This window comes from Prorops nasuta, unplaced genomic scaffold (assembly GCF_024137725.1).
Source record: "Prorops nasuta isolate Cenicafe-Biocafe unplaced genomic scaffold, Cenicafe_Pnas_1.2 PNAS00053, whole genome shotgun sequence".
Classification (NCBI taxonomy): domain Eukaryota; kingdom Metazoa; phylum Arthropoda; class Insecta; order Hymenoptera; family Bethylidae; genus Prorops; species Prorops nasuta.
This window is the reverse complement of record NW_027116850.1, coordinates 764,992-791,036: the sequence shown is the minus strand read 5'-3', so window position 1 is coordinate 791,036 and position 26,045 is coordinate 764,992. Positions and strand designations below refer to the sequence as shown.

Genomic DNA, 26,045 nt, shown 5'->3' with positions numbered 1-26,045 from the left:
ACAAAATCAGATTGGATATATTTTATAAGATCCTGTAGTAATAAGAGTTTTATAAGATGGTATATTCACAGCACAAATTAGTATTCTTGTAACAATTAATGTAGACCTATTATACGGGCGTATCGCGCAATAATTATTATAAATGATAGGGTTTAAGATGAAATAGAGGAAATGATATTACAAATTGTACGAATGATTATGAAAAAGTTAATTATGTTGTGGCACGCTTGTATGTGTACTGTGAACTTTCGTTAAGATCTCAGAGAATCTTTTGATATTTTAAACTGTAATAGGCGCGAGTATGGTAGCTGTAATGGCGCGGGGTAAGATCCATTTTGGTTATCCATTTCATATCGGCGGATCGTTTGTGACTCTTGTCGATATTCCTCTCGTCGTAAGTCCTGAGGGCTCGTTCCGCCCATTCTTGGGGCCTCGGGGGCTCCCGGAATATTCCTCTGTTTCTGCAGTTCAAGTAATCGATGTAGTCATCGTAATAATTCTTCCTGCAAACAGTTTCATGGATTTCAACCACAACTAAATCAAAAAATCTCATTTTCATTCATTTTAACTAGTCAAAATCGAATTTCTACCAATCTACCGGATAAAAATTCGAAACAGAACAAATATTGATCAGACGTCAAATAATTTACAGAAGAATATAAATATCACAAAATATTTTTGTTTGTTTCGCAATGATTACCAAACGAACAGATCTGCAAATAAAGGATGATTTGATAGACTGACCTATACTCATAGAGATAATCGTAATTGAGAAACAGTGGTCGAACCCAGTGATGGTTATACTTGGGCGGGTCAAGTTTTAACAGTTTCAAAACTGGTCTCTCTGGCTTTTTCTCAGCTTCACCACCCTCGCCACCCTCGCCACCCTCTCCGGTCCCTGCACCATCTCCTGCGGGGGTTTCTTCGATCTCCCATGGCGAAGGCTCCTCATCCCACATGGCTGCTGATTTCTTTCCTCCTCAAAAACTCCGATTAAACCTGAAAGCCTGCAAAGCGCGTTCTCCAACTTTAATCCCAGACGCAAAAAAAAATGAAACAAGAGTTACGTCATCGCATCCTTAATTCGATATATTTAACGATCGTGATAAATTTATCCTAACGTGTCACCTTTAAAGTATAACCGACCATTTGGCTACCACACCGAATGGTCGATTTTACTCACGAGTTGATTATTCAAAGTCACTCATTAAACATTTACCGAGAGGGGAAATTATTTTCGTGCGAACCAACTCGCGCACTCGCGCTCGAACCAAGTAGGATTTTTCTAATGGATCTAAAATGTCTGGTACCTGCGGTGCGCGTGGACCAGCGTACGAGGCACCTGCACGGACTGAGGAAAAAAACACTCGGCTCTTGAGAGACCAGCCACACTACCAGGGACCTTGTTTTGTTTCGCTTTTATTTTAGCTTATAGCATTTTAACGGGCCCCCTCTCCCCACGAGCCTCCTCCCTACCCCCAAAGACCTTAAAGTGGGGGTTTCGCTTTGGCAATCCACTTTAATCATTGTTGATCATTCCCTTCTCTTCGTCCAAGCTCGCCCTACCATCGTCATCTGCTTAACCGTGACACTCAAAAACATACGTACTTCCGCATTCACTGACACATCCTTCTTTAACAGCACCACCCCCCCCCCTTCCTCTTCTTTCTTCATTTTATAATTTTCTCTCATCCTGTCCCTTTGCAAATTTTTAGACTTTTCTAATTCTCCTCATAAACAAATTTATCAATTTTCCAACTATTTTTAGGAACGCGTCATTGAACTATTGTCATACTCGAAGCATTTCGAGCAAAGTTTGATTGATGCGAATGCACATTGCGAAATAAAATCATTGACACGCTAGCCTGATCCACTTACTATAAATCGATTTCTTAGTCATTAGCAAATTAAACTTGCATCAATCGTGTGGTAGTCTTAAATGTGTTTTATTGGAAGGGTGAATGCGTGGCAACACGAAAAAGGGGACTTTTCACCTGTCGGTTGCTATAGAGACCAATCAACAACTTTGGAATCTTTACGGAATTTTTCTCTGTAAACAAAATATTCTTTATTTCATTTATTTAATAATTGTCGCAAATTTTAAAAATCAAAACTTTTTTTTTAAATCTGACAAGAGTAATTTAGTTTTCATAAGTGAAACTTTTCACCTGTCGGTTACCATGGAGACCACTCGACAACTCGAGAGAGTGCAGTCTCAGTAAACAAAATGTCTGTTCTCCTATTCATTTTATCGTGCGCGTGTGTTCTTCCAATAATTGCCGACAATGGGCAATTGTTGGAATTTGCGGAACCCACAAAGTGCAAAAAGCAGGATTTTTTCGATCCGATAACTTTGTCCTGTCGCAAATGCAACTTTACTGAAAATTTGGAGCCATCCGAAAATCGTAAGAATTTCTTTTCTACTTTCGTAAATAATTTACTCTTACATTTTAATATCTGCTGTAGGTTTAAAGTGTGTATGTAATAAATTTAGCAAAATGATCGGATTCGACAATGGAAGACCAATTTGTTTATTTTGTGGACCCAATGCAACTGTGACGAGCGATGGAAAAAATTGCATAACTTGCAATAACGCTGTTTGCAAATGTGCTGGCAATGAGAGAAAAGGTAACTTTATTGGATACTTTTTTTTATTTACATATATATATATATATATATACATATATCTGTTATAAAATTTTAATTACAGTCGAGAGGAACGCAAATGGTGAAACTTTGGACACGATTCAATGTCTTCCATGTCCAAATGATTTTTACGTTTCCCACGATGGAACTGAGTGTTTGCCATGTAATTATTCCAACGACAGATTGGAAAATTGCATTTGTCCGAAAACCACTCATATCAGAATTGAAAATCAATGTTTTCCAAAAAATGATCTCACCGATTTACCGCTTTTGACTGATACGTATTTAGTTCATTTTAATAAAATTAGTATAGACAGCCTTTATTTGAGAAACAATTTGCAAAGGGCGGTCTACCTGTGTAAGGTAAAAGTTGATTAACCAGTGAATGCATTGATGGATAATACATGTATGAACATTTTTAGAAAAAAGATATTGCTGCTTGCGAGCACTTGGCACACATGTGCTTGTTGACTTTGTTCGAAAATGAGATAATCTGCTCGCTTTATGCACATAACAATATTTCTCCTCAAGATTCCTTTTACACGAAGGATCACACTGAAGAAATGTTGAACAGTAATTACATTTCTAAAAGATACAGTCTAGATGGAAATAATCGTGTAAGACTATTACAAGTAACAGTAACAATTTATTATTTATTATAAAATACTCTTCAACTTTTTATTTCTTTTTTAGAATAATACATTGAACTTTACATTCGCCACATTCTCCCTGCAAGGAGATTTTCTCAGTTTGGACAAACCAAACCTGCCTTGCAACTTCTTGTCCAATGTAAGATTCGGTATAAATCTGAAAAAGAAGTGTAGCGTTTCTACCTTGGATTTATTAAAAAGTGACATTAAATTTTTTGTACCCTATTTAACATTTGATAAAGGGGATAGTATTTTGTTGCACTTATCCCCTATACTCATTGCTAGTACGAATAAGGTAAATGTTATTTTATAGTGATAATTCTCTTATCTTGAAATTTGTACAAAAGCCTTCAAAGCTTCTTCTCCCATAGAATTCAGATATACCTCAGGGACAGATGATGAAGAAATTTTTTATCGTTGACAATATTAATGGGATTGAAACACTGCCCAATGTAATGGATGGCACATACAAAAAGAGCCTTAATTTGTCCTTCCTTCGTTACATGAAATCCTTGAATATTTTGGTAACAGTGCAAAATGAATATGATCATGGTAAAATCTATCCTCCATTATTCATTGTTGAATATGGAGAGCTGTCAAAAGAACAAATGAAAATTACTGATGAAGTTGTTATAGATTACTCAATCAGATTTGTTCTGAAAAATAATCAATTAAATACATTTGTAGAAGTAAGTTCTTCTCATTTGTGAAATGGAAGCAAGTATTTTAACAGTGGAAATTTCTTTGCACAGGTATTTGTAGGTGTTCTTTCAGGTTTGGCTGTTATCTATTCTGCTATTAAATCCTGGAGTTACTGCAGAAGAGATAATTTTCTGGATATAAAAATGCTGCTCTGGTTTTTTATTTACACTTTAGGTGCTATTGGAAATATTTTAATTTTAGTTATAATAATCCAGTGCATTTATCTGTTTGTAATGTTTAAATGCCAAACAGTTCCGCAAGTATTGCTTCCAGACGAGGACAGCGAACACAGTATATGGATATGTTGCACTGCTGCTTTTTGCTTTAAAGTGGGTCTTTAAAATTGCTAAACAAATTTTTTCTTAATTCCATAAAATTTTAAGAAAATCTAAGTAACTCTAATTGCAGCTAGTAGAAATGTGCGGCCTCATTTATAATTTATGGAGCATGGATATATTTTTCATAGATTGGGAACAACCTAAAACAATAATGCAAAAATTTAAATATGATTCTCCACATACTTCTTTAAAAAAATCATATGCAAAAAGGTTTGACAAGAAAGAATATAAATTGTCTGTGGCTCCATCGGAAATAATTGCTGCTAAAAGAAAACACTTGCCAAAGAAGCAATCCTTGAAAGATAAGAAACTTCCACCTATAAGATCTATCACTGATCCCTCGATTGACGATTCCGATGCAAATAAAAATAATCAAAATTCGTCAGTAACCATTTGGAGAACTTATTTCATGGCTAACGAATGGTTGAAACTTCAAACTGTACGAAGAGTAAATATTATCCTGCACTCTATTTATGTATTATTTCTTCTTGAGGTAAAACAAATATGAAGCAATAAATCACATATAAATATCATATGTACATTTATAAATATTTAATTATTCTAAAACAAATTAACAGGTAATTGGCTTAAAGCACTGGGCACTATCAACACCTGAATTATTTTTAAACAATAAGAATCCTAATATTATAAAGAATTTTTCATTAGAGTTTGGATTGTGCAGCTTAATCTATGCATTCACTTATTTAGTACAGTACTTGACCTCAGTATTATTTTATGAAAGATATATTAAAAACAAAATCCAAGAATTTATTGATTTATGTCCTATTATGAATATAAGTGTTTTCATATTTAGTCCAAGAAATGATGGCTTTTATATTCATGGCAGGTAATTTCAAAATAATTATATTTTTAATAAGTAATTGCTTCATATCTTATTTCTCTGGTTTTCTTTATTTCCTATAATCTAGATCAGTTCATGGATTTGCAGATATAGATCTTTATACATTAGTTAGTAATTTAGAAACTGAAGAACGGGAACTATGTGCTCAAAGGGGCCTATTGCCTGGTACTGTAGAACAAACGTTCATATTATCATTAACATCGAGCTTTAGAAAATTATATGATGATATTTCTAAAAAGGAAAATGTATGTTAATATTAACCTTATTGTTCTCTCAATGTCATTGACATTAATTAGCATTTTTTTACATTTATAGAAAATCAATAGATTCTCCAAAAATAAATTTTTCATGGAGGATACAGTGGACAGACGGCTTAAAGTTAATCAGTTTTTATGTCAATATTTAGATCATTGTTTTAAAAAAGAGGATTACATCATTAAGGAACAAAATCTAATTGAAAAACTCTGTAATATAATGTTTACTGATGTAACAGAAAAATCTGTATTCTATAATGGTACATAATAATATTATGCAAAATTTGTAATTTGTTAATTTTGTTAACATTTAATTTTTCTATTACAGACAATGGACACTCGTTTGACAGAACAATGATATATGGAAATGAATGGCTATTTTTCTTTTTCGAAATTGCTTTTTTTCTTTTTACACTAATGCAGTCAAGAAGCTATATTTGTGCATTAATTATTTATCTTCTCTTATCACAACTGCTGGCATGTATTATAAGATTTAATACAAGCAGAAATATTAGTAAAAAATCAATACTAGATGACAGATTTCTAATGTAATTGAAACAAAATTAAAAATATGAAAAATTTCTCAATACAAATATTTACTAAAATCTTGTAAAATTTTTACTCATCCTCTTCAAACTAATTTATTCATAAAATGATTTATATATTACAATAAAGTTTTTCTAAATAGCATTTAAAGCAGAACAGTGGTATCAGTATAATTACTTAGCATGTTCTTCATGTTCATCATGATGATGATGGTGACTATAATCAACACCCGTTAACTTTTCAAACGCTATTGTAGCTACAAATGCTGCAAAGCCATATCCAATACCATTAAGTAGCATTCCATAAACACGCTGACCCAATGTTCCAAATGATTTATGATAGCGCCAAACTTCATTTCGAAGCCAAGGATCTTTTAAGCCTAACTTTTTTAAATCTTCTTGAACTTTTCTTAATTTTGGAGCATCCTCTACTTTGAATACTTCATGAGATGGAATTGTATATGGTGGTCCATGTCCATGATCATGACCTCCCATTTTAACTGTGTATTAAACAAAATTTCCTTTAAAGACAATTAATTTAAAAAAAAAAACATGTAAAATTATTGCATATACTTCAATTTTGAAGAATGAGGTTAGCTTAAATTCTCAGTCCTTTTTCCAAATACTTACTAAACTTACTTAGAGTAATAAATTTTCACTTTACGAAAATATTTTTAAAGTTAGAATTTGTTGTTAATCAGCAGTAAATAAATACTGTGTTTATGTATATTATATAATCAACACTGTTTATAAAGATATAATTAAAATCAGAATTAACTGAGTATACCAGTGCTAGTACCAGACGGCAGATGGATAATCCAGTCAGTTACTTGCCAATCGACAGTGTCGGTAGTCGGCAATGGTCGGCAATATCAGTATTTATTTCGGTTCTGTACAGTTCCGTTCTAATAAGGGGGAAGACACAATTAAATAATGTTTCTACAAAAAAAAAGCAACCTAAAAGGGCCAAGAGCTTTTTTTTCGTTAGTTAAAATAAAATAAACACTTAAATACATTTTCTCTCAATTGGACTTATTAAACTACTATGCAGTGTGCACTAGTGCAGCAATGCAGTAAAAAAGTAGGGACCTAATGTCAATACCGAATATCACAAAATAGAAAAAAGAATTAAAAAGATATACATATATTATTATATAAACACTACAGAAAGGTATTTTATCGGCAGTAATATAGCAGTTATAGTGACTAGCGACTAGCAAGGGTATTTAGAGTATCTGTTTCTGGCAATTCTTTGATCGGCAATTACCAGAGTCCAGGTTATATATATATACATCAAACTCACCATTATAATATGTACCGGACCGGACTACTAATTTTCATGTGCAAACGCAAAATATACTGCAATTTACTCGACAGCGAAATCTTATGATTTATTGTTGAAATAGATAGATTATTATAAATATCAAGGAAAGATTCTATTATTGACTGAAAATCTAATTAACACTAAAGACACTTTATTGTAAACATGTAAGATCATTTCCATAACCGATCTACGCAGGTAAACGACTTGCCCACATCTGTAATTTATGGAAATAATTAAATATTTTAATATAAGAATATTTTTAAACATTCCTATTGCTTTTGTTTATTAACTTAAACCGAAATATATATAATTTCAATTTTATAGATTTATCAAAGCAAGTTTATTGGCATGTATACGTCTGGTGGTAGCTAACAATTGGCCTGTTATTTAACTCCTAGCTCCTTCTCCTAGATAGTAATACCAGGATAACATGGCAGAGCAAGTGGCAAGGTAGTAGGTAAAACCGGTTTTCTACTTGATACAGGAGCATATTACGCTAATAAAATAAATTATCGCAATTAATTTAAATATGATAAAAATAAAAGAAACAATATTATTCACTTCACAGCTATAATATTGTTCTAATATAATATGATGTTCTTTCTATTGCTATATATCTATATATATAATGCTGCCTTTCTTTTTTAAACTGATTGTATTTCAAAAAATTTAAAATTGATCAAAAAATTGCTTTTACCTTTTCACACACACACATAATATATACGTAATAAATATCAAGAACTTCGAGAAAGAAGCCCAGGAGAAACTTTTAAGACAATCAGCTGATCTAATTTAGGCAATTCTCACGCATAGTCAAATATATTATACTGTACGAATTGAATATATTTTTTTCTTTATAAAAAATGAAACTTAATAATTATGCAAAAGTCGCTTATTACTTGTAAAAGATATAGTTAAGATGCACATATTATACATGCGTATATCAGGAAAAAATTAATATTTATGTCTGTTAGGTTATCTAGCTCACAATCTTTTTTTTATTATAAATTAGGAAAGGAGAAATTCAGAAAGTTTTGCGTAATTCTTATGGTTAAATTCATTACAGTTTTCTTTCGATGTACAGTTAAAATTGTTTCATGTGAATGGAGCTTAAGATTCTTTATCTTTTTTGTATCCTACACAATGCACACATGCACACTGATGCACGCATGCATCTAATGTCCTATACACAGGTTCTTTATAATGATAACCTGTAGGAGAGGAGAACATCAGCAATGTGAGCAAGCTGTTTGTGCCTGTATTGCCGATGCCGATTGGTGCCGATGTGTTGTTCCTTGGTGTGAGTGGATCGACTTGTACGAGCTATATATGCGATCGTGTACATACATATACGTACGTAACCAAAAAAGAAAAACGCAGTGTTAACAGAAAGGGAGTGTGTTGTGATTCTTAACTACAAATGGCTAGCGCTTTAGGTGCTGTTGATTGGGAAGGTAATTTCATTTAAGTATAATGTTGATTATTCAAAAGTTTGTAAAAGGGTACACAATTGTTTAGGGAATGTTTATCAGTATTTGTCAAACTTCACCATCCTAGAGTGTAAACAGCAACTTTGGACTGTTTACTTCTGCGATGAAGTCAAAAAAGTAAATTGCGATCGTTTATTCATTGCATTTCAACTAACGTTAATTATAAAAATTTGTCACCTAACAAAATTTATTTTATCTAAACTAAAATTACTGAACATTTCCTAAGTTTAAATATACAAATAAACTAAAAAACGAGAATTTGAATCAAACAACAAACCTACTTGTTTTACGTGCATTTTCTGTATTTTTAATGGTATTAATCTATACGCAGAATAAAAGCTGATATAAAAAAGTGCAGAAAGTACAGGTGAAATAGAGAAACCCGATACTGTAAAATGTAAAAATGACTATACCAATATTTTTTTCAAACATTTTTTTTTAGTGTAGTCCATTGAGGTTATGTACATATATTTAATTAAAGTCATTGTCCTTCAATATAAAAACGGTTTTTCTTTTAACCTTTTTTCAAAGCATCTTTCTTTTCAGATCTCAGAAAGCAAGCAAGACATTTAGAAAATGAGATTGATGCAAAACTTGTAGCCTTTAGTAAACTAGGAGTTAATGCTAGCTCCAGACATGTCACAGCAGATGAAGTTCCTCTTTTGGATGAAGAGCATGTCTTTGATAACATGGCTTTAGAAATAGAAACTTTACTTTCCAAAGTAAGCACACATTATTCAAATCTTGGTTTTAAATGAAGAAAGAAATGCATGCATAATATTTAATATTTATTTTAGTTGCTTACTGTGAATGATAAAATGAGCGAGCTACAACCAAATGGTGCAGCTATGTTACATACAATGCAACGTCACAAGGAGATATTAAAAGATTACAAGCTGGAATTTAATAAGATAAGAAATAATTTTGCTGCTAGGAAAGATCGTGAGGACCTTCTGGGTAATGTTCGTAAAGAAATAGAGTAAGTTGCATTTCAATTATTACAGAATTTCTTAACAGTTGTTATAATTATTATATTTTATATTAAAATCATTTTATAGTAATTATAAGAGTGCAAGTGGACTTAATCGTAGAGAAATGTATTTGAAGGAAAATCAACATTTACACAAGTAAGCATTAAATAGTAAAAAGAAATATATAAATATCAGATATAATTGGTACAGAAGGGATATGATTCTTTCTTTTTACAGCTCAGAACGGCTAATTAATGACCAGATTAGTATAGCAATGGAATCAAAAGATCATTTGATGACTCAACGACACACGTTTAAACGTATTCAAACCCGATTCAATGATATTTCAAATCGTTTTCCAGCAGTGAATAGTTTATTACAAAGGATAAATTTACGCAAAAGACGAGATTCTCTAATTCTCGGTGTTATCGTTGGGTTTTGCACGTTCCTAATATTACTCTACGCTTTTCATTAAGACAGCTTTTTTATTTATACCAAAGTACTTCCGTTTAGAAGGGTAGTGTTAATTTTACATAATAAATATTTCTAGACTCATCAAAAAGAGTATTATCGGGAGATTTAAAGTAGTGCATATCCAAAAGAATAATTGTCAAGCTTTGACGCGAATGCACCGTGACGTTGAACGTGTGCAAGTATACCTTTGGCTGAGGGCTTGCAGTGCTTGCACTGTAACATTCATGAAACTTTACATCTTTAGCACAGATTAAATGTACAGTTTTTTTATATCAAATTTATGAATGTGGATGTATGATAAATGTAAAATTTCTATCTGCATTCAACACGTTGATTTAATAAATGTTGAAACATTTACTAGAGAAAGTTGTATTTTGATTTCCTGTCAAAGAGAACTATTGACGCTCATGTGAAAAAGAAGTTCGATAAAAACAAGGTGTCAGAAGACCCGCAGATTTGTGTAAGTTGCAATGATATAACAATACAATTTAAAAAAAAAAACATTTTTATGTGGTCGAATCGCAAGTATATTTTTTGATCGTAGAATAATATAAATCAATTTCATTCAATAACATTTTAAATCATGAAAACTCATAAACTAAAAGTTTTAATAAAAACTTTTGTGTGCCATGTGAGATATGTTACTCTCTCGCATAATAATTATACAACACAAACTTTTTCTCGTGCAGATAAATATAACACAAATGAAAAACAGAATATATAGTTTAGCGAAAAAACAAAGAAAAAAAACAAATTCAAACGCAATTTTTGACATTTTTCTTGTTTTTAGTTAACTTACGTACATCGATATATGTTTATATACACATGTGCATATAGATATATAAATGCAATATACTAAGAGAACTCATCGGCAAAATTTAGAAAATTAAGGCGTCGCGAAAGTATTTAATTCCAGCAAGTGCAAATATTTAGCTGTTTCCACGTATACTAGATTATCACATTTATAAATTATACCTTGTTCATAATAGGAACTGAAAAGACATGTTAAGAATGTTCAATTGAAAGATGTTCTTATACCTCAAAGAAATTCGTTTGGCATAAGTATTATATATTTACATTTTCTGCACGTTACATACACTTTATGGTCTTCAGTAATTCAGTCATTTTGACATATTTCAGAGTCAGAATGATATTAATTATTACTTAAAGTATACGCAATCTATTGGCAAAATGATATAAGTTTTCTTTTTTACTTTTCTCATCAATTATAGTTCTGCGTATGAATGAATCATACAATTCAATTTTAAAAAAATTATCGTCGCAGACATTGAAGGTTGAGTTGAATTTAACTTCATCTTCATTTATCAACCAATACCTTTTGGTTTCTCTCTGATCTTGTTAAGGAAGTTCCGTGTACGACAGAGCAAGAATTTTTGCGAGTTTCGCCGCTGTATACATGTATATATATATATTTTTTACATTTGCTTTATTATAAATGCAATATAATAATGCATTCACAGAAGCATATTGATTTATCGTAAATTGCTAGCTTTGAAATGAATCCTTTTCGTCACGATTCTATAATAACTACCCTGGAGCCACTAGAAAAATCTGAACACCGAATAGATGTACATAGAAAATCCACGATTTTTAAAATTTCATGGATAGCAAATTTTTACAGGATAATTCTACCACTGACTCCAAAGTATCTATTGAAGATCCGTTTTCCTGAATAAAATCGACTCAGCATTTTAATTGTTGCTGCAAAAATTTTGAATTAAGACTCGTTAAAAATTCGCTCAGGCGTACGACTAAAAATGAACGGTGGACATCTACTCAATATACATGCATACTATATATATGTAATGCTTTTGAATATAAATATATCGTCGTATGCATAATTAGAGTCTAATTTTTTTTTGTAACGCTAACAATAACTATATAATAAATGTTGAGAGACGAGGCGCGATCGTCTCCGGCAATTTTGGGTACATTTAAAAGATATATTTGGATGAAATATTGCAAATGTATGATAAAAGCAGTTAATTTTTCGAAGCTTGCAAATAATAAATAGATAATTGACTTTTATTTATAAATTAAATTAAATAGATATTTATATACGATAAAGATCTTATGAGAAAACACTTTGACATGGCATTATAAGGAAGGATATGCTTGACGTATCTAAATGGGGACTATTTTTCAGTTTTTTTAGGAATGTGATTTACCCTCTGATGAGGTAATAGACAAGTACAGGCATACATCATATTACTTATGAAACTCAGTATGATTTCGGTATAACTTAATTACAATTTCAGGCTCAAAATTAAATAAAAACATTAGATTTCTTGGTTTCCTTTTCCCTGGTTCTTTGGGCAATGCAAACCAAATTATCAATCTTTCTTATTTAGCTTGTACCGAAATTATAATAGTAATAACGCTGATTTTCACTAAATAAGCCTACTTGTTTATTACGACTTATATATAATGAATAAGTATTACGAAAAATGCTGTTAGCTTGGCACGTATTTCATAAGCATACAACCTACATTTCGCATTTTTTTGTGAAAGTTAAGCATATAATACCTCGTCTCCCTACATAACGGTAGTATTAATAGTGATTTTGTAGCTGTAGTACTAGTACTAATAGTAGTAGTAGCAGTAATGCATTAAGTGTAATTATAAAGTTACAGGTATGATAGTAATATCAGTAATAATAATTAAAATCAGAGTAAGTTTAATTGATCGAAAGATCAAGTCAAATTTTAATGGTTGCGTATACGTCTGTACTTCCCAGGGACACTCATTAATTGCGCTTGCACGTAGTAGTGTAATACTAATTCTAACGATCTCTGTTTCTTTAGCGTTTTTATAAAAAACAAAAAAACAATAACAAAATTTAATAGAATCTAGTCATTTTTTGCTATTTGACAGGTCGGATAAATTTTTGTTGAGTAGAATTTTTTGTCACCAGTTTTTTTTATCACTCCTATTTTAAGAATTTCTCCCCGTTCGATAGGCAGCCTATAGTTGCATTGAAGTACGGTTAGACCGGTAAAATTTCTTTTCACAAAGCAACTAGAAGCAGTAGAGCTCAAATCAATGAACATGTTTTTATGATTCAATTGATGTGCTCAGCTTATATTGTATACTAATCTCTCTTGAATAAGAAAAAAGAAAAAACAAGACTCGTTGACAAATAAATTTAATAGTTTTTTAGCCATAACTGGCAATGTGCGAGTGTTGGTTTTCTCTCCTTTCTCTCTCACCCTCTCTATACCATAAAAAGATGGATACTACTTAAACATATAAAACATATCGGAAGTGACGATTCAACGGAGCATTTCCTTGTCGATAAAATAATAACACAGTGTCTATCAAGGAGATGAAATATGATTACTTTCGATCATAAATCGGAAATGTTCGTTCCGCACGAAGGTTTCACTCGTCATTAAATATCCACAAAATAGACACTTGAGCGAAAGATCATATGACAGCTTTCTACTCTCGATACTTGCGGAAAACTTATATGAAAGCTTCAAAATAAATAGCACATAAAATTTGGCTGTTTCTTGCTTTAACTCAGGCCACAATTTAAAGAAAGTGGAAGCCTGTAGTTTTCGCGCGTTGTGATATTACATCATCTGCCTCTTTTGGTCCTATATTCACCTATAAATTAAGCTAAATCAATTGTTCCGTTTAAAAAAACAACATTCAGCTTTTTCACGCTGCTTGCTTACTTTTTCTATTAAATAGCCAAACGTTTAAAAGGTTTGTTCTTCGACTTTTTCGGCGTCGGAGGTAAGTGCTTGTCGCAAAGCTTCCATGCAAGACTTTGGAATAAGCGTGCCAACTATTTTTAATCCATCATCTGCAAATAAATAATGTTTAATGCCAAATATATAAAATTACCTTGATCAACTATAGCTTTGACAGCTCTAACTTACCAGTACGAAGACGAAGGACTTGCATTTTAGAATTGTGCCCTGATCGAGCTGCTAGTACACTTTCCACACGACTCCAGACACTTAAGACTGATCCAGCGAGAACATTATAAGAGCGTCTTCGTAATCCAACCTCGCATTCCATGCCTAAAGTAACGTTTTTGCAATTACCACGCCAATAAGCATGGGAGCAAGTATCTACGGACGCTTCGTATTGCTGTGTCCAATGTGGCTCAGCCTCGTCGGATGAGACTTTTTTATATTTTTTCTCTAATTCGCCTAAGGTTTCTTGCCTTATTTGCAAACCTGTATTGGGTCTGAAAAATATATTATGCATAAGAGTGCAATAAAAATAAAACTTCACAAATACAAAAATGATAAATTAATAAAACGAAAAAATTACACACCTATAGAGCATGTAAAATTGATCTTTTTTCCCCTCGCTTTTTTTCTTGCCCCCCTCAACAGCCACAGCAAGAATGGCAGTTTGTTTACCATTTCGAACTTGGTGGCTAAGATAAAAGCCTTCCTTGGTACCAGTGAGCTGGGACCATCGTTCTGTGATTTGAGTCCAGCTCATTCCTCTCTCAACGTGAACGACGTGTAACTCCGTTGGAGCTTTTCCTGTTGCATGCTTTCGTATGAAACGATATAGCTTAACCCTTTTCACATTCTCCCCTGCTGTCCCAAGATCGAGGATACCCATATCAAATCGACCGGTTTTCTTAGCTTGGGTAACGATCGCGTTAAGCGTATCAGTGAAATACTTAAAAAGCCGATTTTGCAAATCAACTGGCATGCCCAGTATACGATTGAGGAACTTGGACATATTGTTATAATCCTTGTCTAGAGTCAGTACGCCAGGCATATTTTCACTATTAATAATTAAACCTACACCTACTAAAGCGTCAGCTACATCTTTAAAGAAGTCACCGTGATAGTCTTGAGGTGGCTGTACCAAAGGTGGCTCGTAGCCCATAATAGTTTTCATGGTAGCTTCGAGTGCTGCACGACCATATTTGTTGTCTATATTGAATTGAGACAAGTCTCTCGTTTCTGTGGCTCTACGATCACCATGAGTGAGAGCACCTAGACTCTCTAGTCGTTTTGCTACGATTGATGCAAATCTCCGTTCACCGGCCAAATCGGAAATTAGGAATATATACTCGGGTGCGTTTACTTGATTAGATCTGTGAGTTCTACCGAATTGCTGTATCGCCCTGTCAGCGCTCCAAGGCAGCTCAAGTGTAATATGCACTCGTCGCATTTGATTTCTTGCTCTCCTATCACTTTGCAATGAAATACCACTGCTGGCTGCTTCGGAGATTATAGCTACAGTCTTTTCACCATTCATAAATCTTTGCTTCTCGGTTAGATTTAGAGTTTCCAGAGGAACATCTACCTCGGACCGCGACTCGTATTGGATCGCACCATCCTCTGTTTGAACTACTCGCCCTTTCCTACCAGTCATTTCAGCAACGTTTTCGGGTCCACCAAGTTCATCGATTAACTGATCTAGTGTGTTGGGTGGTAAACGATCGCCTAGAGCTTCTATTTGAGCCAAAAGTTCCTCCTTCATGCAGCACGCTCTTTCTATCGCATCTCTCGGTGGCGCTTCTTGTCGAGTATTACTGCCCATCGTTCCTCCGTTTCCTCCCATTCCCGCATCACCATTTCGGTTGTTCCTATTCGTTGATGTTTTGTGTGCTAGCATCGATTGAATCTTGTCTTGCGTGCTTAAACGTTTCTTTGCTGGCTTCTTCGATTTCTTTCCACCTTTCTTTTTTCGTCTGTCCCAAGGGTCTATAAATTCTTATAATTAATACATACAATTAACTTTCTAAAACCAGGTTTCACAAATTCTAATGCAACTCTCATAGACTTACCCACGTCTGAATCACTGTCGCTATAAAATGGATTGAAGTCCGAACTAACATTACTTTCTTCATCTGTGTGATTTTCTTCCTCGCTCTCGGTGCCGCTCAATTTAAATTCAGAGCCCGAACTATGTCCACCATTTTTCTCTTCCGAACTGTTCTCCTCTTCGGACGACCAAGCTCGAACTCTTTTATTGGCTCTTTGAGCTGCTCGGCGAACCGGTTTTCTCTTACTGCCACCCGCAGAACCACCTGCATTACTCTGATCTTCTAAATCTTCCCCAAATTGTTTTGGTGGATCTAATCCCAACAAACGTATAATTCGACTTCTATCCGGCGCTGGAAAATGTTTCTCCACAAGTGTTTGTAGTACACCCCTATAATATTAAACGTTAATTTATTTACATAAGCTACCACATCATAATATCGAGCAGTTTTTCACCGTACTAGTGCAAAAAATGTGAATACTCGAATTAAATGGATCAATCTCATAATTACGATTACTTTTTAAAACTTACTTAGCAGTGGAGACGAAGTCGCTGAGCTCACCCTCATCACGTTCTAATTGTTCTAAAGTACGTGCTTCCCCAGTAGACTGCAGACCGATTACAACGCACTTGCCACATTTTACAGCTTCCCTTGCTACGGAAACGGCGTGTTTTACTTTTGCAGCTATACAAAGGTACTTGAAGAATCGCTGATGGGAAGACCAAAACTGGCCCCACATTGTTTTTTTCATACGATTCTCAGCATCTATTAGTTCGGCAGCTTCTTGAAATCTTCGCATAGCCTCTACCCACTGAAAATAAATGATTAAGATTCATTTCTTATGACTATTAATTACTTTTATAAATTTTAAGGAAATAAGCAAGTAAAAACATACCAATCTTACAGAATGATCATACACCTTAGTGAATTCCTTTGTAAGAGGAACTTCTTCTATTTTGAAAGCAACACCATGGAAACTTAATTGTCTGGCAATATACATTCCTCGTAGTTTCATATCCATGGCTACTATTTCCATAGCTCCGACTCCGCGCTTTTCGACGGCTGTAATAAAGTCATTGAATTCTGGGAAAGGTGTTCCTTCACCCCACATTCCTAGTCGAACCATGTAAGCCATATTTCGTGGCTCGGAAGCACCGGTTGCACTGGCATATACAACACGAGCTTTTGGGAGCTTATTTTGTAGCTCCAGTACAGTTAAACCTAGCAAACAGATTTTTACCATTTAATAATTATATTAATTATGAGTATTCTTTTTCATTCAAAAATAATTACCTGTTTTGGTAGGCTTTGAACTACCTGTGGGACAAAGATTTTTGGCCCTATGGCATTCATCAAAGATTATTAAACCATCAAAGTCTTCTCCACACCATTGCAAAAGCTGCTTCAATCGGCTTTTGTATTTCCCTCCACTTTGGGATGATTCACCGATTAACGCAGAATACGTACTAAAGATTACGCCCTTCTTCATGTTTCCATTAACAGCTGACGAGATTTTAGCATATTTAAATTTGCTTAAAGGATTTACCTGCACAGCAAAAATGTTGTTTGTTAATATTAATGCTCAATAATTTAATATTTTTTTCAGAAGCAGTTTTATTTTAACGTACCTCAATTTTACTAGCGCCTATGTCTTTCAAGTCTCGTTCAGCGTCGTATTTGAGATCATTGGAAACGGAGACCCATATTGCACGTTTTCTTCCTTTCAAGTAGTTTTCAAATATAATTCCCGCAATTGTTCTGCCTTTACCTACGCCAGCCCCATCTCCAATAAGAAATCCTGCTCTTGACCCATCAGGCAGAAGATGTTCATGTTGCTGGGATGCATATGTGATAGATTCCAATTGAAGAGCAGATAAGGCTCCAGTCTTTATTGTATCTTCTGGTATTGCCAATGTATACCATACATCGGTTGGCTCCACACTAGACAATGATGCAGTCTCTACTACAGGATCTGGGTGCTTTCTTCCAAGTTTAACTGTAAATAATAATACAAAAGTTATTCAGGATACACTTACCAATAATTTAATCGACTTACGTTTTGTAGGCATGTAATCTGCATATGTTTCTGCTACCCCCATTTCTTCATCTTCAACTTCTTCCTCTTCCGGCAAACTTGGTTGCATTCCCATCTTGGTAGGATCTCCAGCATTCATCCATAGTTGTGATACGGTCTTTGCTAAAAAAAGTTCTTATATCATGTAGTGAAAATATAAAAAAAGAAATTGGATAAATCACTGAAATGCATACGTGACAAACCAGCATTCCAGTTTTGGTTAAGAAGCTGAAGAAAGGGATTAACACCCATGTTCATTCCAGCCATATTCATAAATCCACCCATTAGCCCCATTTCCATACCTAATAAATATATTCAATAAGTACAGCATTCTTATTGTAATATATTAAATTAAAATTTATATAATACTTTGTTGGAGAACAGCAGCTGGATTGAAGCCTCCTGGTAAATTGGCAAGGCCAGGAGGAAAACCATAAACTCCACTAGCAGCCATTGGATTCAATTGATTCATTTGATTCCCTCCAGCAAAATTAGGAACTGCACCTTGAGATCCTCCCACATGCACCATCTCATATCCTGGGGCTGCATTTTTTGTCACTAGACCACCAGGTATTTTTCCACCAAATTTCTGGTTTAATACTATTAAATATATTGAAAAAATTAATTATTAATTTTCAAAAATTCATATACTACTAGATACATACTGTATTACTAGAATCTTGGCTTACTTTAATGAATTTTTGAGTGATCACTTGCATTATTTTTAAAACATTTAATAATAAGTTTTTAAGAGAAAGTTATAAATAACTAGAGATACATACAACTCAAGCCACCTGGCTCTTTGTCCAAAGGGTCATTCAATAAATCAGGAGGCTTATTATCATCATTTATATTAGCAATACCAGCTGCAGTAGCAAGGTCCTTGCCACCACCTTCAAATGGTTTAAAATTATTAGATGATTCTTAATAACAGAAAATTTAAGATTCTTACCTGGAACCTGAATTTTGTCAGGATCCTCATCATCATCAAAGTCACTGCCACTTGTGTCGTCACTCATTGAATCCTTAATTTTCTGTGCAGCCTAAAAATATCAAGAACGACCTAAGAATTCTATTAACATTGAGTTGATTTTTATTTTTGCTAAATAAAGCTATCTACAAAAGCATTAAACCCAACTGCTTCTTTTTATTAATCATTATTTTTCAGGTTATGTTATAAACTTCTATTCTTGCAAACAATTCGACGAAATGTCGACAAAAAAACAAATACCACTTTCAAAATGAAGAAACTATGGAGAAACGTGTAGCTTTGAAAATATACACAACTAAGGGTAACTTTCTTGGAAAAAAGCGTGGAATTCTTGACAAATGATTCATCGTTGCACGTAATGTAATCGTTGCACCATTTTTTCTTGTTAATAAATGACAAGCGTATCTACCTATTTGAATAAGGAACAAAAGAAACTCGGCTAAAAACTAGAGTTTGCTTTGGATGAAAAATGCTGAGAAATGCAGATGTGCATGCCTCGGGGAAAAAAGAGGGGAAAAATAAGATTGAGGGGATGAGACGAAGAGGGTTGGGAGAAGTACGTGAAGGAAGAACGACGCGAGTCATCAGCGGTCCATTCAAAAAAGTTTCTATTAAATAAAATGACTGTTGTGCTTATCGGATAAAAGCATTCAAGTAATATTGAAAAAAAAAACGTGCACTTTTTTAGTTTGTGCTCAAAGAGAGAAAGAAAGTGTGAGGTTTCCACAAGCTTTGGCCGCACTGCAAAATTACCATTTGTCGATGAGGAAAAACAGAGGAAAGACAGAAAGGCTAGACTTTGAAATAAAGATGATAGGAGTGTTTTCTTTAGCGCACGACTCGTGCAAAATATCCGACTCGTGCGAGTCGTGACGCTCCAATCGAGAATTTTTTTTTCTCCACCTTAATAATTATACACCTCCGGCGGTTGTCCCCGTGCAAATTGGTAAGGATCACCCGAACCGGGATCTCCGCGACTCCGAAGTTCCGTTTTATGCGTTGTCTTGCGGACTTACCGCGCTTTTAGGTCGGGACATTGTGACTTATGCACTCGATACACGAATAAACCAACTTCAAACGCGTTCTAGCACGTCCGTCGCCATCTTGGATAAGCCCGGCCCCTCCGCGGTGTACGTACAAAAACACACGCGTTCTAAGAAACAACATGGCTGTGCTTGGCGATGATGCCAAATTTCGTGGTCAGAAAATATACTTACTCTTTTCAGGGGGCGCATTCAGCGGAAAAATCGCGCGCACGTAGAAATAAGCATGGATATTAAATACATAAATGAATTACAACCGGTAAAAATTGCATTTTAATCTGACGATACGCCATGACAGACGCTCTCAGTGCGACGTAATTGTGTAAGCGGACAAGCCGTTACGACTACTCCCATTTTGAACGCCAAATATCCATTCTAAAACCAAATAATTTCTTATCCCTAAAGAAATGATTTCCCCTACAGAGCCCGTTAAACTTATAATTAAACAAAGATGAGAATATTTTCTATGATTAAAGGGACTATGGGAAATTCCTAGAACGGCAGAAAGAATTCTAGGTGGAAATAGAAGCTTATTTTTTTTTTTTACTTTTTATTACCATTAATCGCTTTTTTCTGTATTCCTGTTGCAGATAGTTTCTCGGATGTGCGTCTTAAAATTCTTACGTCAGTGATCGAAGGATTGTCAAATGGTTTAAAAGAGCAGAATAATGCAACGTGTGGCGGCACTAGCGCCCGAACTGGACGAAGATAAAAGAGTAGCTCTCCACTCCACACACTTACACCAACGTTTTTAGAGAGCACGTGTTGATTGAAATCACGGAGAACGGCAAATGACGATAAACAAACCGTATGCATAATAGAATATACTATGCGGAAATGCGCACCAAGCATCTGCGCAGTTAGAGATCTGGCAACCTTGCACAGAACGCAGCGCTGATCGTTAGTTGAATTTAAAGTATCCGCGGTAAAAAGAAAAGAATTCAAGATTCAAATCGTTATCTAAAGCTCTGATAAAGTATCTGGGAGTACCGCAAGACTCTGTAGATAAAATAACCACCAATTATTGAACTTTTACACCAAAATATTATGTAATTGTTTGGTAATTGGCGAATAATGTGATAAATCTATCTAAAAAATAGAATCGCTCCTAATACGATCGATCTGAGTAGCGCGTTCTACTACCTCCACCTGACGGTTTCTTCCGGTACCAAAATGGCGTCGGACAAAATTTAAATAGAATTACTTAGATAATCTTAAAAAAAAAAAACGTTTAGCATGCTGCAAACCTTTCTTTTCTATATAATCGAGCCATAAAATTTGTTATACTAAATAAAAATACAGTAGAATTTAATTTCGGCGATAAAATTAATGTTTTCTGTAGAATAGAGATATATTTTTTTCTAGGTACAAAGGAGATGCTGATTCTAGGTTTCTGAATAGTTTTCCCTGTTTTTATGAAGTGATTTATCATTTAATTAAATGCAATAATATCTCATATTATGAGAGGGGGAAGTAAGAAAAAATATGTTATTGCAGTAAGCGATCGATCTTTAGCGCGCCGACTGTGGTGCCATCTTTGGAAATTTAATGCAAATGAAATGGCGTCGGCTAAAATTTAAATAATTTGAAATAGTAATAATATAGTTGAGTACCATATCTATGTTTTCATATAACAAGTTTGCAAGACCCCGACTGGTGAAAGCGTTCATAACCATGTAAAAATATGTAAACACAGAAAATTCTAATAACGGATGAAAATATATATTTTGGTAGGTAGTAGGTACACGAGATGGTGTAACTCTGTGCAAATCGTTATTACTACTGAGGCTTTGGCCCATTTTATCTGTGATATGTGAAAAGATTGGGTGTTTCCATTTTTCACTAGTTATTTTGTTAACGATTTAAGTGAGTTAGAATTGTTCGTTGTTGCTTAAAAATGTCTGTTATTTAATAATTCTAAGTACAGTTTTTAATAATTTGATTGTTTTTTGAGATGCCTGTTGAGATTTATCCATAAGTTTTGGGAGTTTTTGTGAAGTCAGTATCAACTTTATTCTAACCTAGAGTTTGCTCTCTCAACGGCCATATTGTGACGTAAATATAGAACAGCGCGGATTAAATGAAAGAGATTACCAGTAATTTAATTAGATTTTATAATAAATGTGAAATAATTATTTTCGTTATGATTTTCTTTGATTGTCGAAAAATGTATGACATATAGATACTTCTAATGGTTTTGTTTTACTGATTTGCGTAACAAATCTTTAATTGGTGGAGTATAAAATAGATATGTTTATAATGGAGTCGGCTACAGTTTACAGAACGGTATGAAACATTTTATTACTGTGCAATTGGCAGCATTGAAGCCATTGAGTAAAATTAGCAAGATATAAATGTTTCACACCGTTCTGTAAACTGTCGCCGACTCTTTTAATGGTATATTTTAAATTAAAATTCCAAAAATTATTATAATTTGTAATTTAAAACTCTATTTTTATGCAATAAACATTTGTTATAGGAATAGTTTTCTCAGGCCCTATAAATTTGTTTATATTTAACAATGCCAAATTTATCAACAACGTCTGCCAAAAGTATGCCTAAGGAAAAGAAAAATGGGGCTTTATCAACACCAGTGTCACGGAAATATGGAACCAGAGGAAAAAAGAAAGGAATTATCAATCAAAATTTTATACAAAGCTTGACAAAATCTCAAAATAATTCAAGCAGTACTTCTAATGAAATTCAACCAGATATTATTTCTGATGCAGGAAATTTTAAAGTCGATGGTACTAAATTTTTCATTATGTATTGTAGATCTATTATAATTGATAGTACCTTTTGTCAGTTATTATAATTTTTTCAGAAACACCTGTAGCTGTACCAGTGCATAGTCCATCGACTCCACATAGAATTAATATGCCAATTGTTCAAGCAGAAGACATAAATGATGATGAAATAATTGTGGAAACTGACAAAAAAATAGAAATTATAAGTTTGACTCCTATACAGCCGAAAACTAAAAAAGTAGGTGCCCAGGGCCGAAGAAAACTGATCCAAAATAATACTAATCGTTCCCCAAATTCAACAAACACTGAAAGTACAAATCGCAAGCTTACTGAATTTTTCCCTGTAAGGCGTAGTGTAAGGAAATCCAAAAAGACAGTTTTGGAGGAAAAGCAGAGAGATATGGAAAATAAAGTATTATGCCAGGTAGAAGAAGGTTTAGAGGTATGAATAAATAGAGTAATTCATCACTGTTTATTACTACTGATATAATACAAATTATAAATTTGGACTTTGTAGGTAAGATATTTTCCTGGTAAAGGTCGAGGCATTGTAACTACACGTGAGTTTAGAAAAGGGGAATTTGTGGTGGAATACATGGGTGAGCTAATTGATCAAGTAACTGCAAAAAAGCGTGAACAAACTTATGCACAGGATCAAAATACTGGTTGTTATATGTATTACTTTCAACATCGAAATCATCAGTATTGGTAATTAATTTGTTTAAATGCGTTGCTCAATTAAATTTTAGTAGGCAATATTAATTTAAGAAGCATTTAAATTTTAGCGTGGACGCCACAGCTGAAACTAATAAATTAGGTAGACTGGTCAATCATTCGCGAAATGGAAACTTGGTAGCTCGCGTTGTGGAAGTGGGAAATTTACCACATCTTGTATTAACAGCTAAGGAAGATATACCAATTGGTGTTGAAATTTCATACGATTATGGAGATAGAAGTCGTGAATCCATTCGCAATCATCCATGGCTGGCATTATAGTACTATTAATTTAATTTTACCAGGCATCTTTCTCTGTATATATATTTTAATGTAAAGAAAGTGATTTGCCCAAGGTAAATGGGATGGATGTTTCATACTGTAATTGATAAATAAGTTAATAGAGGAATGTCTTTATTGTAGCTGCTATAAAATTTTAATACATTGATTATATATCACATTCTTATAATAATCATAGAAGTATTAGGGAATTGAATCTTTCTATTTATTTAGAATCATCATTCATGGAAAGTTATTCGTGTAAGAACTTTGTTACAAACTGAGACATTCTGCTCTATTCTCTGTACTACTATCATTACCTGCATGTTTAAATTTATAAAATTACATAAATATGAGAGTTGTGGTGTAGAGAAATGGCCTTAAATTTTAGAGAATACTTTCATTCAAATCACTATTATGTTTTAATTAAATTTGCAGTAGAAAATATGTTATACGGTCGATTGAAACTTGACACGTGTTATTATTAAACCAAAGACTGTGTCTGGTTGATTTGCATGTGATGTATGCGAACGTATATTGCCGACAATTAAATTTTATCAATTAAATGATAAGGTTTTTGTCACGAGCCAGTTTCCATCTTCCAATTATTCTAATGTAACGAATATTATTAAATTTTTATAAGGCTGTCACTGCCAAACTTGGATAATTAATATAGACAAATTTTAACATGCTTTACACGAAATTTATATTTAATTGCACTACTTAGCGAATGTATAATTTTTATCAGAGGACAATTATCTTAAGACTAAACACCAATAGAATTTCTTATCTCGTATACATCATTGTTTCTATTGTTACATTTATTATCATGCTTACTCATTATGCTATTGAACCAGTGTAATTTCTTTGGAAGAATGTAAGAATTTGACAGATTTACAAATTTTGATTGACAATGCCAGAAACTAAGTAGTAATAAAAGTTTGTTCCAGAGAAATATTAAGAATCATTAGTTTACAGTATTCTAAAAGGGATATAATTTCTCTTATACTTTGTAACCTTACATTATATACAGACTGTTATAATAATTGCATAAATAATTTTAATTAGTTTGTGCACAAGTGAATGAAATTTCCATAAGTATTTGATCTTACAATGCTTAAGCACTTAGCAGGGATAAGAGTTATTTTAATATCACACTGTATACCTGTACATTATGCTTTTCATGACAAAATTGTACAAATAATTATCAGATCGGAGTCTTGCGATACGTAATTCAATCGTCAGAAGATTCTTCTTTCAAAGTCTCTTGAAAAGCATAAAGTAATTGTTCAAGATAGTATAATTTCGGGTATGTCCTATATCTGTTATTCGTATACAATAAACATATACACTAATTGCATTTCAGTATTGTCTAACATTGGATTGAAAATAATAAATAGTTTGTGTAATCGCGGAGTTTGGAGTTGGGATTTTGGCTGTCTCACCTGCGAAAGACAAAAAACATGTTAAACGCTCAGGGGGAATTTTCGTGGCACGTGGTGAAACTTTTATTACTGAAACTGTAATTGCAAACACTGAAATCACGATGAGTTTCTATTTTTAAAACGAGCGAAGGCAGGTCGATCACAGTGATGTTAACGAGCATGCAAAACAGCTATCGAGCCCTTCTTTAGCCTGGACCTTCGTCCAGATGGCAGGACGATAATTTCTAAATTAAGCCAAGCATTAGTCCAAGTTTCGCGGTGTTACGGTGTTCTGAAAGTTATTAACATTACTCTCCTCGCTCTCTATCCTCTCCAAACTCCGAGTAACTTACCCTTTCGTTCTTTGGTCGATCCTGACTTTCAGATAACGATTAAGCAACGTTATTTCTATTAATACGACTTTCGTCGAAATATTTCTTTCTCACCGTTTTATACTCGTTAGAAATTACCTTAAGATCAACGAAAATTTGTAAATCGTCATTTCATAGATATTTTATAATAGCAAAATTGAGAGAATAGCCACGAACGTCTAGATTGGCTAAATACCGAGAGAGATAAAAGAGCGATTGATATTTTCATATGGGAACCGACTGTATAAAACTTTCCATTTCCCCTAACAGCGTTCAACGTTCAACTGGAAATACACACGTGTACAAATCCGTGCACAGTGGAACAATGGTGCCTGCCAATCAATTATAATAATCCACCGAGGACAATTGTTACGAA

At 33.6% G+C, this 26,045-nt stretch overlaps 6 protein-coding genes across 21 annotated transcripts; 3 read left to right on the top strand and 3 right to left on the bottom strand.

Annotated features, from left to right (window-relative positions):
* Positions 1-7: 7 nt before the first annotated feature.
* fln (flightin) lies at positions 8-1,432 on the bottom strand. Of its 2 annotated transcripts, none has more exons than XM_066744970.1 (3): positions 1,220-1,432; positions 745-1,007; positions 8-503 (listed from the first exon to the last, which is right to left on the bottom strand). In XM_066744970.1, exons 2-3 carry the CDS (start codon positions 957-959, stop codon positions 260-262), a joined length of 459 nt encoding a protein of 152 aa, XP_066601067.1. In that variant the 5' UTR covers positions 960-1,007; positions 1,220-1,432; the 3' UTR covers positions 8-259. The 2 variants fall into 2 exon arrangements, with proteins under 2 accessions (XP_066601067.1, XP_066601068.1); XM_066744971.1 differs by having other exon boundaries at positions 1,311-1,384.
* A 780-nt stretch (positions 1,433-2,212) lies between these two features.
* Positions 2,213-6,009, top strand: LOC136784359 (meckelin). The gene is made up of 12 exons (XM_066744959.1): positions 2,213-2,405; positions 2,467-2,628; positions 2,711-3,009; positions 3,069-3,263; positions 3,340-3,591; positions 3,668-3,985; positions 4,049-4,327; positions 4,407-4,829; positions 4,915-5,183; positions 5,266-5,443; positions 5,514-5,712; positions 5,781-6,009. Exons 1-12 carry the CDS (start codon positions 2,228-2,230, stop codon positions 6,002-6,004), a joined length of 2,976 nt encoding a protein of 991 aa, XP_066601056.1. The 5' UTR covers positions 2,213-2,227; the 3' UTR covers positions 6,005-6,009.
* Positions 6,010-6,077: 68 nt separating this feature from the next.
* ND-B12 (NADH dehydrogenase [ubiquinone] 1 beta subcomplex subunit 3) lies at positions 6,078-6,896 on the bottom strand. 4 transcript variants are annotated; one of them, XM_066744975.1, is made up of 2 exons: positions 6,785-6,896; positions 6,078-6,497 (listed from the first exon to the last, which is right to left on the bottom strand). In XM_066744975.1, the coding sequence occupies exon 2, from the start codon at positions 6,490-6,492 to the stop codon at positions 6,172-6,174; it is 321 nt and encodes a 106-aa protein (XP_066601072.1). In that variant the 5' UTR covers positions 6,493-6,497; positions 6,785-6,896; the 3' UTR covers positions 6,078-6,171. The 4 variants fall into 4 exon arrangements, with proteins under 4 accessions (XP_066601072.1, XP_066601070.1, XP_066601069.1 ...); XM_066744973.1 differs by lacking the exon at positions 6,785-6,896 and adding an exon at positions 6,571-6,778; XM_066744972.1 differs by lacking the exon at positions 6,785-6,896 and adding an exon at positions 6,628-6,778.
* Positions 6,897-8,530: 1,634 nt separating this feature from the next.
* Gos28 (golgi SNAP receptor complex member Gos28) lies at positions 8,531-10,615 on the top strand. Its single transcript, XM_066744969.1, has 5 exons — positions 8,531-8,775; positions 9,358-9,533; positions 9,609-9,790; positions 9,870-9,938; positions 10,020-10,615. Exons 1-5 carry the CDS (start codon positions 8,742-8,744, stop codon positions 10,255-10,257), a joined length of 699 nt encoding a protein of 232 aa, XP_066601066.1. The 5' UTR covers positions 8,531-8,741; the 3' UTR covers positions 10,258-10,615.
* A 233-nt stretch (positions 10,616-10,848) lies between these two features.
* Positions 10,849-20,865, bottom strand: sno (strawberry notch). Of its 9 annotated transcripts, none has more exons than XM_066744949.1 (15): positions 20,692-20,865; positions 19,053-19,143; positions 18,883-18,993; positions 18,470-18,700; positions 18,295-18,402; positions 18,083-18,223; positions 17,655-18,022; positions 17,320-17,572; positions 16,922-17,247; positions 16,557-16,837; positions 16,048-16,415; positions 14,569-15,973; positions 14,165-14,478; positions 13,958-14,088; positions 10,849-13,886 (listed from the first exon to the last, which is right to left on the bottom strand). In XM_066744949.1, the coding sequence occupies exons 1-14, from the start codon at positions 20,692-20,694 to the stop codon at positions 13,982-13,984; spliced, it is 4,107 nt and encodes a 1,368-aa protein (XP_066601046.1). In that variant the 5' UTR covers positions 20,695-20,865; the 3' UTR covers positions 10,849-13,886; positions 13,958-13,981. The 9 variants fall into 9 exon arrangements, with proteins under 9 accessions (XP_066601046.1, XP_066601047.1, XP_066601042.1 ...); XM_066744950.1 differs by lacking the exon at positions 20,692-20,865 and adding an exon at positions 19,995-20,386; XM_066744945.1 differs by lacking the exon at positions 20,692-20,865 and adding an exon at positions 20,108-20,386.
* On the top strand, positions 20,846-25,527 carry Set8 (SET domain containing 8). Of its 4 annotated transcripts, XM_066744965.1 has the most exons (6): positions 21,859-22,000; positions 22,089-22,230; positions 22,614-22,881; positions 22,959-23,323; positions 23,399-23,589; positions 23,667-25,527. In XM_066744965.1, exons 3-6 carry the CDS (start codon positions 22,656-22,658, stop codon positions 23,875-23,877), a joined length of 993 nt encoding a protein of 330 aa, XP_066601062.1. In that variant the 5' UTR covers positions 21,859-22,000; positions 22,089-22,230; positions 22,614-22,655; the 3' UTR covers positions 23,878-25,527. The 4 variants fall into 4 exon arrangements, with proteins under 4 accessions (XP_066601063.1, XP_066601060.1, XP_066601062.1 ...); XM_066744966.1 differs by lacking the exons at positions 21,859-22,000; positions 22,089-22,230 and adding an exon at positions 20,846-20,942; XM_066744963.1 differs by lacking the exon at positions 22,089-22,230 and having other exon boundaries at positions 21,758-21,864; positions 23,667-25,526.
* The last annotated feature ends 518 nt before the right edge of the window (positions 25,528-26,045 follow it).